Genomic DNA, 13,384 nt, shown 5'->3' with positions numbered 1-13,384 from the left:
TGTGAGGAAATCTGTACCTCAGGACTGCAAACAAGCTGTCATCACTGAATACACACAGCTCACCAGAGGATGGTTTCTCACCCTTTGCTATACACTGAAAGTTTATGTTCCCCTTGAATTCATTTTTTCAAACCTAATCCCTAATGTGATGGTATTAGGAAGTATGGCCTTGGGAGGTGACAAAGTCATGAGGATGGAGCCCCCAAGGATGGGATTAGTGCTCCCGTAAAAGAAACCCTAGGGAGCCCCTCACCCCTTCTGAGATGTGAGGACAGTGATAAGATGTCCACCAATGACCAGGAAGTGGGCCCTCCCAGACACCGAATTTGCCAGTGCCTTAATCTTGGACTTCTCAGCCTCTGTAACTGTGAGAAATAAATGTCTGTGGTTTATAAGCCACTTACACTAGAGTGTTTTTGTTAGAGCATATAGCCCAAATGAACTAAGACACCCTTGAAGCTTAAGATTTAAATGTATGATTATTAGCAAACATCAAATCATTAAATAATATAAACTCTAGAATGCTGCTACCGGTGGTAAAGATAACTACTACTTACTGTTCGGTTACAATGTTCCAAGCACTGTGTTAACATTTTCATATATTATTTCATTGACTTCTCATCACATATTTATGAGGTGTGCACAACTTGATCCCATGTGATAGAGGAGGAAGTAAGCCTTAAAGTTTCCTGGCCATTGTCCCAATGGCAGCAAGCAAAAGACCCTGGATTCAAATCCTAGTGTCTGACACAAAAGTCCAAGTTCTTAAACACCAATAAAGATTCTAAGAACATCATCATAGACCACAGAAGAACCAAAAACTAAAGCAAATGATTTCTTTCATCCTGTTACCTACACTCAAAGAGCAATGTCGAAATCTAAATAAGCTTAGGAAAATTATTAAAAGAAAAAAAAATGCAACAGATAACTCATAGAAAAGCAAATTTATGTTGTTCAGTAAGCTTATTTTCCTGTGCATGGTTCACAAGGAGGGATAGAAAAAGTGGTGGAAATTATATTATTTTGGTATTATTATTATTATTATTATTTTGCCTGTAATTCCTGAAATGACACTGCTGTATTCTTATTTTAACACAAAGTGCAATTAAGTGAAAACTTTTCTCTGATAAGTTGACATCCTTGTGAGAGGTCTGGAGTTTAGCATGTACTGGCTGCTCTATGGATACAAATAGAATCTTTTCTGTGAAAGAGAGTGGGCCAAAAACACCTGGTCCAGAGATAGTAGACTTGATCTGCTTAATAGCTCTTAAGGGAAACCAATTTTTCTGCAACAGTGATTTTGCATAACAAGTTGCAAAACTCTTTTCAGATGAGACTGTTACTCAATACTCATTTCTGGTAAACCCCTTTTTTGCACCATGGGCCTGTCCTACAGAACTCATTAAAGTGAAACAAAAGCATAAACGAAAGGTAACAAATAAGCCGTGCCTTTTACAGATAATAATTTAGTTGTAAGCCTTTAAATATTGGTTTTGAATTTGAATAATTAAATTAGCTCTCAATAGCATAATTTTCACAAACAGGCTAAACAGTTTTACATTCATATGAATTTGTGCTGTTTGTTTAGAAACTATATTTCTATTCCAAAAAGCCTTACATTGGGGCTGAGACTTGATTTTCTTCTCTTTTTCCTCCTCTTCGTCCATTTCATCCCCTTGCTGCAGCTCCATGTCTTTATCCGTCTGACTTTTTTCCCTTTAACACACTCTTCAGATGGACTTCCTTCCTTAAATATGGTTTATAATTTCTGTGAGTTCATGAACCACAGCCAGCATCCCTCCGTGACCCTAAAGAAAATTCAAAAATATAATGTTGGCACCACAAAAAAACAAAAAACAAAAAACAAAACATGTTTCATAGGATGAATATGTTTTTTTAAGATGAACATACTAAAAGTAATAGTGAAAACAGATTGAAATCTGAGTGGTAGACTCACAAGTTCAATCTATAAAGTCTTTTCTTGAGAATACCGGCCTTCAGAACGCTGGTCTGTTGCGGAGGCTTTGGAGACGCTGACAGATGTTCTTCTCAGTCCGCAGTTCCTTACCTTACTTGTGTGCCCCAAGCGTAAGGAGAAATCTTTGGTAGGAGCTGACGTGGCCTTGCATCACTAAGCTCCAGGTGTTGAAAGCAGGCCACTCCAGCTGATTTCTTTAAACCCTATTTTCTACAAGTTGGTGATGGGCAAAGATGAATTATGAAACAGGAACTTTTGCTACAGCTCTACATCCCGAGTCACAAAGAAACACATTTACAAAACAAAGGCCCCTACAAATCAGAATTGATTACAATGCACGTGGAAGTGGGGACATAATCTGTTCATACCTTACTTCTTTCATGGTCCTAGTACATCATCTCTCCAATTTAAGTAATGAGTGGACCCCTTTTCAAAGAAAAAGACTATATGGCACCGGGTGTTGATACATCATTTCTACTCTAATGTTACCTGACTATAATATAAATACAATGTTATCTACATAAGCATAGAATAAATTCCTATGGCTACAGACTATAAAATCTAAACAAATCTACACACTCAAAGTATAAAATTCATAATATTAAAATAAACATCGATTTAATGTTTTGTTCTAAAATCTTTGTTCTAAAAGTAGAAAAGTGCACTGTAGTACTTCACTTAGTGTCTATGATTCTCTTTATTTTGAAGACAATAGGCACTCATTTGAATGATACTAATTATCATTGCTATGATAGTTTTCCTTTTAAAACATACATTTATCTTGAATCATCAATTCATGAATTTTTCAGCTTTATTGAAATATAACTGACAAAATTGTAAGACATTTAAAGTGTGTAAATGATATATGTATGTATACATTGCGAAAAGATTATCACCATCTAGATAATTAATACGTCTATCACCTCTCATTTATCTTGTTTTTGTGAGAACATTTAAGTTTTGCTCTCAGCAAATTTCAATTACATATAACCATAGTCACTATGTTCGCATTACATCGCGTTATACCTCATTCATCTTATAGTTGAACATTTGTACTCTTTCACCAACCTTTTCTTGTTTTCCCCACCCCAGCCCCTGGCAATGAGTTTTCAACTCCGTTTCTATGAGTTTGAGGTTTTTTGTTTGTTTGCTTTTTTAGAGTCCACATATAAGTGATACCATGTGGGATTTGTCTTTCTCTATCTGCCTTATTTCACTCAACGAATGTCCTCAAGTTCCATCCATGTTGCTGCAAATGGCGAGATTTCCTATATACACCACATCTTCTTTATTCATTTATTTGACGGACTTTAAGGTTGTTTTTACATCTTAGCTATTGTAAATAATGCCACAATGAATATGGGAGGGCATACATCTTCTTGAGTCACTATTTTTGTTTTCTTCAGATATACAAATACACAGAAATGGGATCACTGAATCATGTGGTGGCTCTAGTTTTAATTTTTTGAGGAAGCTTCATGCTGTTTTCCATAGTGATTGCACAATTTACATTTTTACTAACAATGCACAAGTGTTCCCTTTTCTCCACATTCACAGTCAACACCTATTACCTCTTATCTTTTTGTTGATAGCCATTTGAACATTTGCACAGGTGTGAGGTTTGCATTTCCCTGATGATTAGTGATATTGAGCACCTTTTCATGTAGCCATTCGTGTCTTATTTAGGATATGTCTATTCAGTTCCTCTGCCTACCTTTTAATCAGATTGTTTCTTTGCTCTTGAGTCATACGTGTTCTTTACATGTTTTGGATGTTAGCCCCTAATCGGAGATATAATTTACAAATTTTTCTCCCATTCTATAGGCTGCCTTTACATTATGTTGATGGTTTCCTTTGAGGCGCTAAAGTATGTTTATTTTTTCTTTTGTTGCCTTTGCTTTTGTTTCCCTATGTTTTCTTCTAGGAGTTTCATGGTTTGGGGTCTTAAAATTAAATCTTTAATCCATTTAGAGTTGATTTGGGGGCATGGTGTAATATAGGGGTGCAGTTTCATCATTTTGAATGTAGCTGTCCAGTTTTCCCAGCATCAGTTATTGAAGACGTTGCAGTCACAAGGCCTGTGTGCTTGGCGCTTCAAATGTTTAATATTCAAGAGATCAGCATTTGGAATAAAAAAGGTTTATTTATCAAAAAGGCCCCCTTACAGAAGACAAGAGCTTTCTGGTTTCTTCAAGTCCATCTTAAACACTGCCTTCGAGCCCAAGTGTCTTTCATTACAAACGGGAGTGTTGAAGGGGGGGTGGGGTGGGGAAGAGGTGGGATCTAAGGAAAAGCTACAAATCTCCAAATCTCTTTGTTCGGATAAGACCCAGACCCTTAAATCTTTGATAAAGTCATTGACACAATTCTCAGGCAGAACTCCTTTAGTCAATTCGCATACCTATAGAGATGCAGGCCGGAATTAAAGTGGAGAGAGGCTATTCTCCCTGTTTCAAGAGACTATTGTTTCTTCTTTATATATGCTTGGCTCCTTTGTCGTAAATTAATTGACCATAGAGATGTGTGTATGTTTCTCTGCTCTCCATGTTGTTCCATTGATATGTGTGTCTGTTTTTATGCCAATACCATATGTTTTGATTATAATAGCTTTGTAAAATAGTTTCAAATCAGGAAACGTTCTATCTCAGGATTTCTTTAGCTATTTGGGGTCGGTCTTTTGTGCTTCCACACAAATTTTGGAATTATTTGTTCTAATTCTGTGTGATAAGTTGTTTTCTGTTGCTGCTTTTAAGATTCTGTGTCTTTAACTTTTGAGAATTTGATTCTAATGCGTCTCAGTGCGCTTCTCTTTGGATTCCGCCCAGTCCTAGTTCTTGGTTGTCTCCCAAACCTTTATGATTGGCCTGGCTACCTTCTTTGTTCTTAGTGAGTCCCAGTACCTAAGGGTGTACCAAGACCTGTCAGTGACCCCAAAAAGAGGATTTCAGTTAGCACCCCAATACAGCCTGGAAGTTTGATGCTTAGGCGTCAGCTTTTAAAATGAGCAAATAAGCCTCTTTCAGGGAGGGACTTGGAGATGGGCATTTCTGTCTGTTCTATCTGTGCGGAGCCCTGGGTAGAAGTTGGGGTGGGGGTGGGTAGCTGATTAAGAAGTGCTTCTTTTTACAATCCTGTGGGATTTGGAACTTAAGTCCCTCTGGCCACCAGAGCCAGGCAGTTGAGGGATGCAATCCCTGGGCGGCAGCCATAAAAGCCAGTGTTAGACATTTGCACAAGCTCCTTCTAGAGAGACACTGGTGAAGACATGGAGGTGACCAGAAGGAGAATGTAGAGATGGCATTCACAGACCGCCCTGGTCTCTGGGAGGGATCACACTCAGCCCCTTACTGTGCTTTAAATTATGAGCCTGAACCTCAGAGTATAGCTTTTAAAATATGCAAATAGACCTCTTCCAGAGAAAACTGGGAGATAGGAGTTTCTGACTGTAACCTCTGTGCTGAGCTCTGGGGAGATGGCCCCAGGACTCATCATTGCTAGCCTGTTAAGAACTCTTTCTTTGTTTTCTTTTGGGTCTCAGGGACACGAACTCCATTGATTTCCAGAAGTAAGTATTTTGGGGGCCCATCCTTCTGGTGGAAATCTTTAAAACTGGGGCATTAGGTTGGATCCAAACCCTTTGCCCCTCCGGGAGAAGCTGCGAGCTGTACATTTTCTCTGTACTGTATGTTGCTGTGCTGTGGGTGAGGTTTATGGTGAGGATATGTCCCTGTATTTTTTTTTTTTTTACCTTTGGATGTGGGTTTTTTTGCTTGTTTAATGTGTAGGAGTCACTCAACTAGTTTCTGGAATTTCTTTCAGAGGGACTTTTTTATGCATAGTTATAGATTTGGTGTATCCATGGAAGGAAGTGAGTTCAAGAGCCATCTTAGACCCATCAATCTAGGTTTTAATGAGTTAATCATTTTAAAACTCTTCCTGTAATAACATTCCAAAATACAAGTTTTAATTAAGGAAAAGGTCTTTATTGACTATTTATGATCATAATTAGGGCTAATGAATCCAAATATTGTGTGCGATACGTCTCCTCTCAAATGTAAATGTAGTAGTACCTGTGGAGGCACAAATGGAAACACACGAGGTGAGCCCTGCTTGCCCCACCGTTTGGCTTTGAGAGAGATTCCAGCACATGGCACAGGGAAGGAGAAACCGGGCAGATTCCTGGAGTTGGAGAGATGAAGATAAATGTCCAGGGAAACCAAGGTGACTAAAATTCACAGGACAGTGTACTGGAGAGGGAGAGAGAAAGAGAATGGAGGCAACACCACCTAAAAAGATTGGAGGGAACAGTAACAGTTGCTGACATGGGACCATAAATAATGCCTATTCCCATTGACTAGACTGGAAAACCACATAACTCACTGGGTAGTGTGGGCAGAAGAGTTTTGCCGTGGTGGAATGAAACTGTTTCCAAGCAATTTAACAGAACAAAGTTCAAGGATACTCATGGGAATACAAAGTTATCCAGCACCCAACAATGTATAATACACAATCTATGGCACCACTGAAAAATTACCAGATATGTAAAAGGGCAGGAAATTTCAATTCATAATGAGGAGAAAATCAATCAATCAAAATGATAAAAATGTTAAGATTAGCAGGCAAGGATATTTAAAAGTTATCGTAACTGAATTCTATATATTCAAAAAATTGAGATATAAAAAATGTAAAAAAGACCTAAACGAACTTATACAGATGAAAGATACAATGTTTGAGATTAAAAATACACTAGTGGAATTAATGACAACCACTATTTTTTATTATCTCCATAACTTTGTCTAAAATGTTGGAATCATAAGTCCGTAGCCTTTTCAGATTGGCTCCTTTTACTTAACAATATGCGTTTTAAGTTCCTCCACGTCTTTTCGCAGCTTGATAGTTGTTTCGTTGTTGAATAATATTCCATCATATGGATATACTCAGTTCATTTATCCATTCGCATGTTGAAACGTGTGACTGCCAGATCGTATGATGAGAGTATTTTAGTTTTTAAGAAAATGCCAAACTGTTTTCCGAGGTGGCTGTACCATTTCGCATCCCCGCCAGCGATGATAAGGGCTTCTGTTGCTCCACATCCTCACCAGCATAGGTCTTGTCAGTGTTTCAGATTTTATTCATTTTCACATGTATGCAGTGCTATCTCATTGTTATGTTAATTGCTTTTTACTTTTAATAGGTAATTTCTAATATGTTGTTTGATATGCTGAGGGTTTTTACATTTACATTAATTTACATTTTTGATAAACATAAATTTAAAGTAAAATTCGAATATTATTACTATTCTTTTTAAAAAACCATTTAGCTCATTACTGTCAACAGAACAAAGTTATGTAAAATCTCATAACAACATAATGTTTTGCTGAAATGAAGGCAAGAAAAACAAATTAGATGAAATAAATGTGCTATAACATATGAATTATATTTTCTTATTCATTAAAACATTGATGATCCATCAACACACAAAACAGTGATAAAATTAAATTTGGTCATTTGTAATACTTGCCAACTTTGAGTCACATATTTTTCAGTTTTGTTATTGTGAGGCTATGTTTGCCAAGATAGGATGAAGAACGTATTTTATTTAACAGTTTACCTTCATTTACAATTTTAAAATATTTAGATGTATGGAATGATAGCCTTGATTTGGACTGTTGCCTAGGGACCGTCCTGTTGGGGAAAGAGGTGTCACGACGTTTGAGAATCATTGGAAAGTTGTGGATAGTCTCAGTAGAAATGCGCACATGCAGACAAAATTTGTGCGCGTCTCAGGAATTCGCAGGCTCCCTGAGACTCGTCCAGGGACTCTAGGTGTTCCTTCGCTGCAGGTTGGCAGCCCCCTCTCAGCTTCCCACGCATCACTGCCGGGTCATTTTCCCAAGGCACGGGCCTGAGAGTGTCGTTCTCTCACCTCTTCCTTCAAACTCCGCCAGAGACCTCCATCCAGTTCTTGATGCACTAATTCCTTCAGTCAGCCACTTAAAATATTCAGCAAGCTAGCCTCAGACCTCTCCCTGCATTTCCTTCCTGAAGCCCAAGACTAAGCCGCTGCCAATTTGTACAACCTTCTGTTCTCTGAATGTATCTCCAGGCTTTCCAGTTTCTGCCTTGATTTGTATAATTTTTCCTCCTGAACCTCCCTTTTCTTTATCTCTGCTTTTTACAATTCTACCCTGACTCAAGGCTCTTGGATATAACCTTTCCTTCCAACTCCACCTTCTCTAAAAGAATGCCTTCCTTTTCTGACTTCTCAGAACACGTTTGTATATTCATTCTTTTACACTCCTTCCGTTCTTCATTCAATCAAACTTTCTTGAGTGTTTACAGTATTGGGTGCTCTACTGGTACTGATGGCTCCTGCTCTGGAAGAAGGTGACAGATGAATGGGTATACATCTAAGTGGAGCCTGATGAAGGCCCCGGGCCAAAGTAAGATGAACAGGTTAAGAGTCAGATTGCTGGGCTCTGAGCCTGGCGCTGCCAAAACTAACTGGGTGACCTGGGCCAAGTCACCTCACCTCCCTCTTTCTGCCTGCTTTGTTATCTGTAAAACATATAATCATTATCTGCACCTACCTCATAAGGCACATAGGAAGATTAAATGAGTTTACTATGTAAAGATCTGAGAAGAGTTGCTTGGTAAGTAGTAATGACTCAATAAATATTATTATTATTATTATTATTATCATTATCATTTGGAATGGGCGGGAGTGCAATTGAGAGTAGATTTGTTTTGAAAACCTGTGTCTAAGAAAACTGTACGCCCCGCCCTGCACTCTACGGTGCTTGTTGAAGAAGATTAAATAGACATGCACAGACTTTCGGCTGGGCTCTTCTTTTGAGTGGATTTAAGGAGCTAGTTATGTATGTTTCAGGTACTTTTGATGACTTCTGCACCTGTAGTCAATTTATTATTTCTTGACATAAAGAGCGGTTTTTAAAGGTCATTACTCCCACTTGCATTTTTAAAATTACTGTAGAGCTGATAAGTTTGCAAAGAAGCTTAAAAAAAAAAAAAAAGGCTTTTCTATAGGGTTATATTAACACATCATGCCTCTAGCAAGACAGGGCATTCATAGGCATAAAGTCAGAAGACTTGATTTTTCGGAAGACAGGCCACAGAAAGTATAGTTTACAAAGTCAACAAGCAGGTAAATGGCCTTTTAAAATATTACAAAGTATTTTATTAAAGTAAGGAGTGTTCGAAAGCAGGTTATCTGCTTTTAATTTATGAGTTGTACCTTTCCTAGCTGGATAAAATGAACAAGCTATTTAAAGTTCCTGGGCCGCAGTTTTATTATCTGCATTATGGGGATCATACCTCTATTCAGGATTAAATAAGACAGTGTACATGAAAGTGCTTGAAAACAGAGAACGAAGGAAGGCAGGGAGGGAGGGAGGGCGATCCCCAAATGTAGTCCAAAGAAATAGTCAGATGCTTGACTTTTTAAACTTATGTTTAAGGTGAGAGTGCGCTTGAGGAGAACTTTGTTATGGCATTGACTTTATGAGTTTAAATCTACCATCTTTTTGAACTAAGTGCCTCAAGCGCTTTGCCTTTGTTGAGCGGCTTGCTTTTTTCCGTTGTGATTTGAGTGGCATGTTAACCCGTTACACACACTCGCCTTTAGAATAGTCGAATTGCATTTCAGTGCCTGACCATGAGTTATTGCGACTCAGGACACCCGTGGAAGTTGACCACATGCAGAAAATTTTATGATTAGCACAGTGAGAACATGGCAGATTTCTATAAATCACTTTTTTGAGAGCTGAGTCACACTCTTTGATCCGAACCTAATTTATAGGCAGTGTTCTATCTGAGAGAAAATGAAAGTTAGTGACATTTATCAAGATGATGATGATATGTTTCGACATGAGTGTAAAAGAGCAAGTTTTACAGAAAATGTAAACTACACCAGAATACTTGTTATAACTCTTTTAGGCTCTTTGGTAAAATGTTAGGATGTTTGGCCGAATTGGTTATCATTCACTTGCTAGCCACTTGTATGTCTTCCCATATCCATTTTCAGGCATTCTACCTGCTGCTCAGAGCCCCAGCAGGCTTAGGCAGGAACCTGGAAAGCAGGATGAGGCTGAGTCGGGGTATTTCTTCTCTAGCGCTTGCCCTTGATGCTGAGGTTCTGGTGGTGGCTGTGGACCCAACCACCATGGCCGCCCTGGATGGCCAGGCTGCTCGGGGCTGTGGGAGGAAAAGGCGTCCCGCCAGCTGCTTGTTGTGGATGCCCCAGTTTTCCTTCTTGGTTCCCTTTACCCTACCCTCACCTATGTAAATTTAACAGATTCTTGCCGAAATCCCACCCAAAAGGAGCTTGTTTTCTGCTGTGGCCTTGCTGGATATATTATTCTCCATTCGGCAAAGCTTATGAAATTATTCGGGGATGTGGAACCCACGGGGAAATAAATCTCAACCTACCAAATACGCATGCTGCTTTTTCCAGATGATTTTCAGGTGTCTTTATCACTATGTCCACTTTCTTAAAATTTTGCTGAAATAAACTGAAATATCACACGTGAGCCTCGATTGTATTTCCCAGAATTCCTCTTCCTATATGTTTCTGGTTAGGGAGGGCTGTAGAAGACAGTCTCGTGTGAGATTTGGAGGGAATTTTTGTAGCTCATGCACATTGTTGTTTACATGCTGGGTGATCTTGTCAGTGTGAGGCAGGAGCCAGGCCTCCAGCTGCTGCACCCCCGCCAGGATCCTCTTCTTCCAACTCTTGAGCCAGGCATGTGTGACGAGCTCCATCGTGAGGGGCCTCAGAGTCTGCAGGACACTCATCCCATCAGGATCCGTGGGAGTGGGAACTGACAGGGATTTCACTCTGTCCTTGTGAACTCCATGGCTTTCTTGCTCTCCCCCGCTTTACATACATCTTCCTTTTCCTGTTTGCCTGTTCACTTCCTATCTGCCTATTCTCTTCCTGTCTGCCTGTACCAATGCCAACCTTACAAAGTCCGCTTAACCAGCAATTCAATTGTGTAAGGTCAGACTCCCTTTGTGTGTGTATGTGTGCGTGTGCATGCATGCGTGTGTGTGTGTAGATACATACATGAAATTAAAATATTAATTTTTTTGTATCTTTTCTTTTATTACTTTAAAGTCTGCATTTAAAGTACTTTTTTCTTGATTTTTTTAAAGATTTTTCTCTGTATTACTAACTTTCAATAGGTTAATTATGATGTGCCTTATTTTTGTATTCTTTGGGAAGAGCTTGGCAAGAAGTTCATAGATATGACACCAAAATAATGATCTATGAAAGAAAAAATTAATAAATTACAAAAAATTACAAACATTATTGCTGTGAAAGACCTTCAAAGAGAATGCAGGATTTGTAAGCCATGTATCTGTCAAAGGCCTTACATCTCAGATATATAAAGGATTCTCAAAACTCAATGGTAAACAATCCAGTTAAAAAACAAAAAAAAGATGTGCACAAATATTTCACCAAAAAGGAGAATTAGGATGTATTAAATGAATGCGGAGGAGCGGCACAAACATTCAGTCTATAGCACCATATTCTAACCATCCGAAAGAAGAAATGATGGAGAGGAAACCTCTTCCCTTAATATCAGTCCACAGAGGTTTCACAGATTGTTTACACTTACATCCACTGGCCAGAACACACGGTCCCATCTAACTGCAGTGGGGGGAAGGATTAATCTTTACTCAAGGGAGGAAGGGGAAATGAATATTGGGAGACAACAAGCTGTCCTTGTCTTGGGTACCTAACATTTCAAAGCTTTCCAAACTTTGGCCTCATCGTTCACCTGATTTATTATCACAGCCCCCTAACTCATCTATCTGTCTCCACTTTCAAATTCTCCTAGGTCACTGCCATTAGTCATTGATTTGAAGCACAGGTTTAATTAAATTACTCTCTTGTCCCATAATTTTCAGTGGGTCCCTGCTGTGGCAGATTAAGTCCAAACTCTTTTACTTCACGTGATATGAATTTCCTCCATAATACCACTTCGCTTTGATCGCTCTCTTCTTTCTTACCCTTTTTTATTCCTCTCAACTGGCCATTTCCTGAATACGCCATGAGATTTCAGTTTTCCCTGACAGACCCCTCCATAAGAATGATCTTCCTAAAAGGTCATCACCAACTTTTGAAACACAGCACGTACTTCCAAGACTATCCCAGAAGATATTTCTTTTACAAACGCATTTTTTATCACTTCTATGAAAAATAACTTACCCATTCTCTGAATAGTCACCATTTTTATGCTGTCTTCTATTATAATAAATTATAAATTTTCATATTCAAAATCATGATTATATTGTAAGTGCCATTGCATTCACTACAGATTATTTACCTTTGTAGTTTTGGGATTACGCAGTCTCTGAATTTTCACCTAACAGCTACATAACACATATTTATTAAATGGAATTGGTATGTGAGCACTGAATTTACTGAAGGAAAGAGAAAAACCTCAAGTCAGCTATCTCTGGACAGCACTCATTTAAACCAGATTAGATGCTTTATCAACAATCTAGTATTATTGATTACATCATTTTCTCTAAGTCTATCCCTAGGCATTCAGAATTGTTTTGACTGTTTTGTGTTAATGTACAAAGCTTAATTGGATTTGCATCAGGAAGAACAATTCGTAGGTGCTATTTTCAGCTCTAACAAGGAAGTAACAGTTTTTCAATTCTTTAGCAGAAGTGTTATAACTTATCTCAGTCAAACACTTGCTAGGTCATTTAGTGTGTCACTTATATTACTTTACTTTCTATTTAACTCTCAGTCCTATTCCGAAATAATTAAGGAAAATTTTAGTTTGATTGCTGCTAATTTTCTTATGACTGAAGGTAGAAATAAAAGTAGTTTCAATTTTGAATTGTTTGTGTGTTAAAATATGACCACAAGACCTATCTCATATGAATCTTTTGTCCATGTTGATTAAATTCATTAGCGATTTATTAGGTTCAGACAGGGGAAATATAGCTATAGAATTTAAAATAAATAATAAATTCTCAAGATTAATAAATTATTTGAAAAGCAACCCCACATTGGACTTATAAGGACTCCACTCACTTCTTTCTGAAAAATAGCACTTCACATTAACCCTTTTATGCTTTTACCTTATTTGTCCCTCTATCTTCCTTCTGTGTCCTCTCTGACCTCTTTTTTTGTGTCCATAGTTCTTGTTTCTAATCGGATTGAAACTGTTTCGAATCTGTTAGAAACTATTTCATACACTTTGTATTAACCGCACTTGGTATTAACCCTGGTTGCATGGAAAGAATCAGGACACTGATCAGAACATCAGGATCACACATCACTCTAGCTGAATCTTAAGCTAGAAGGTGGCGTAGGGAAGTATATGGGTGGATTAAAAATAAAGTCTAAGACTAATATTTTTA

The 13,384-nt window shown here is 38.2% G+C and overlaps 1 protein-coding gene across 1 annotated transcript in view; it reads right to left on the bottom strand.

Annotated features, from left to right (window-relative positions):
• STX11 (syntaxin 11) overlaps positions 1-2,138 on the bottom strand; it is a 42,750-nt gene extending 40,612 nt beyond the window's left edge. The window contains exons 1-2 of the mRNA XM_016119576.2: positions 1,958-2,138; positions 1,619-1,808 (exon numbers count right to left, since the gene is read on the bottom strand). Of these exons, the coding sequence (XP_015975062.1) occupies positions 1,619-1,691 (73 nt within the window). The 5' untranslated portion in view covers positions 1,692-1,808; positions 1,958-2,138. The remainder of the gene's footprint in view (positions 1-1,618; positions 1,809-1,957) is intronic.
• Positions 2,139-13,384: the final 11,246 nt, after the last annotated feature.

This window comes from Rousettus aegyptiacus, unplaced genomic scaffold (genome assembly GCF_014176215.1).
Source record: "Rousettus aegyptiacus isolate mRouAeg1 unplaced genomic scaffold, mRouAeg1.p scaffold_m13_p_1, whole genome shotgun sequence".
Lineage (NCBI taxonomy): Eukaryota > Metazoa > Chordata > Mammalia > Chiroptera > Pteropodidae > Rousettus > Rousettus aegyptiacus.
Note: the sequence above shows the minus strand (reverse complement) of the source record. Positions and strands in the feature narration are given on the sequence as shown.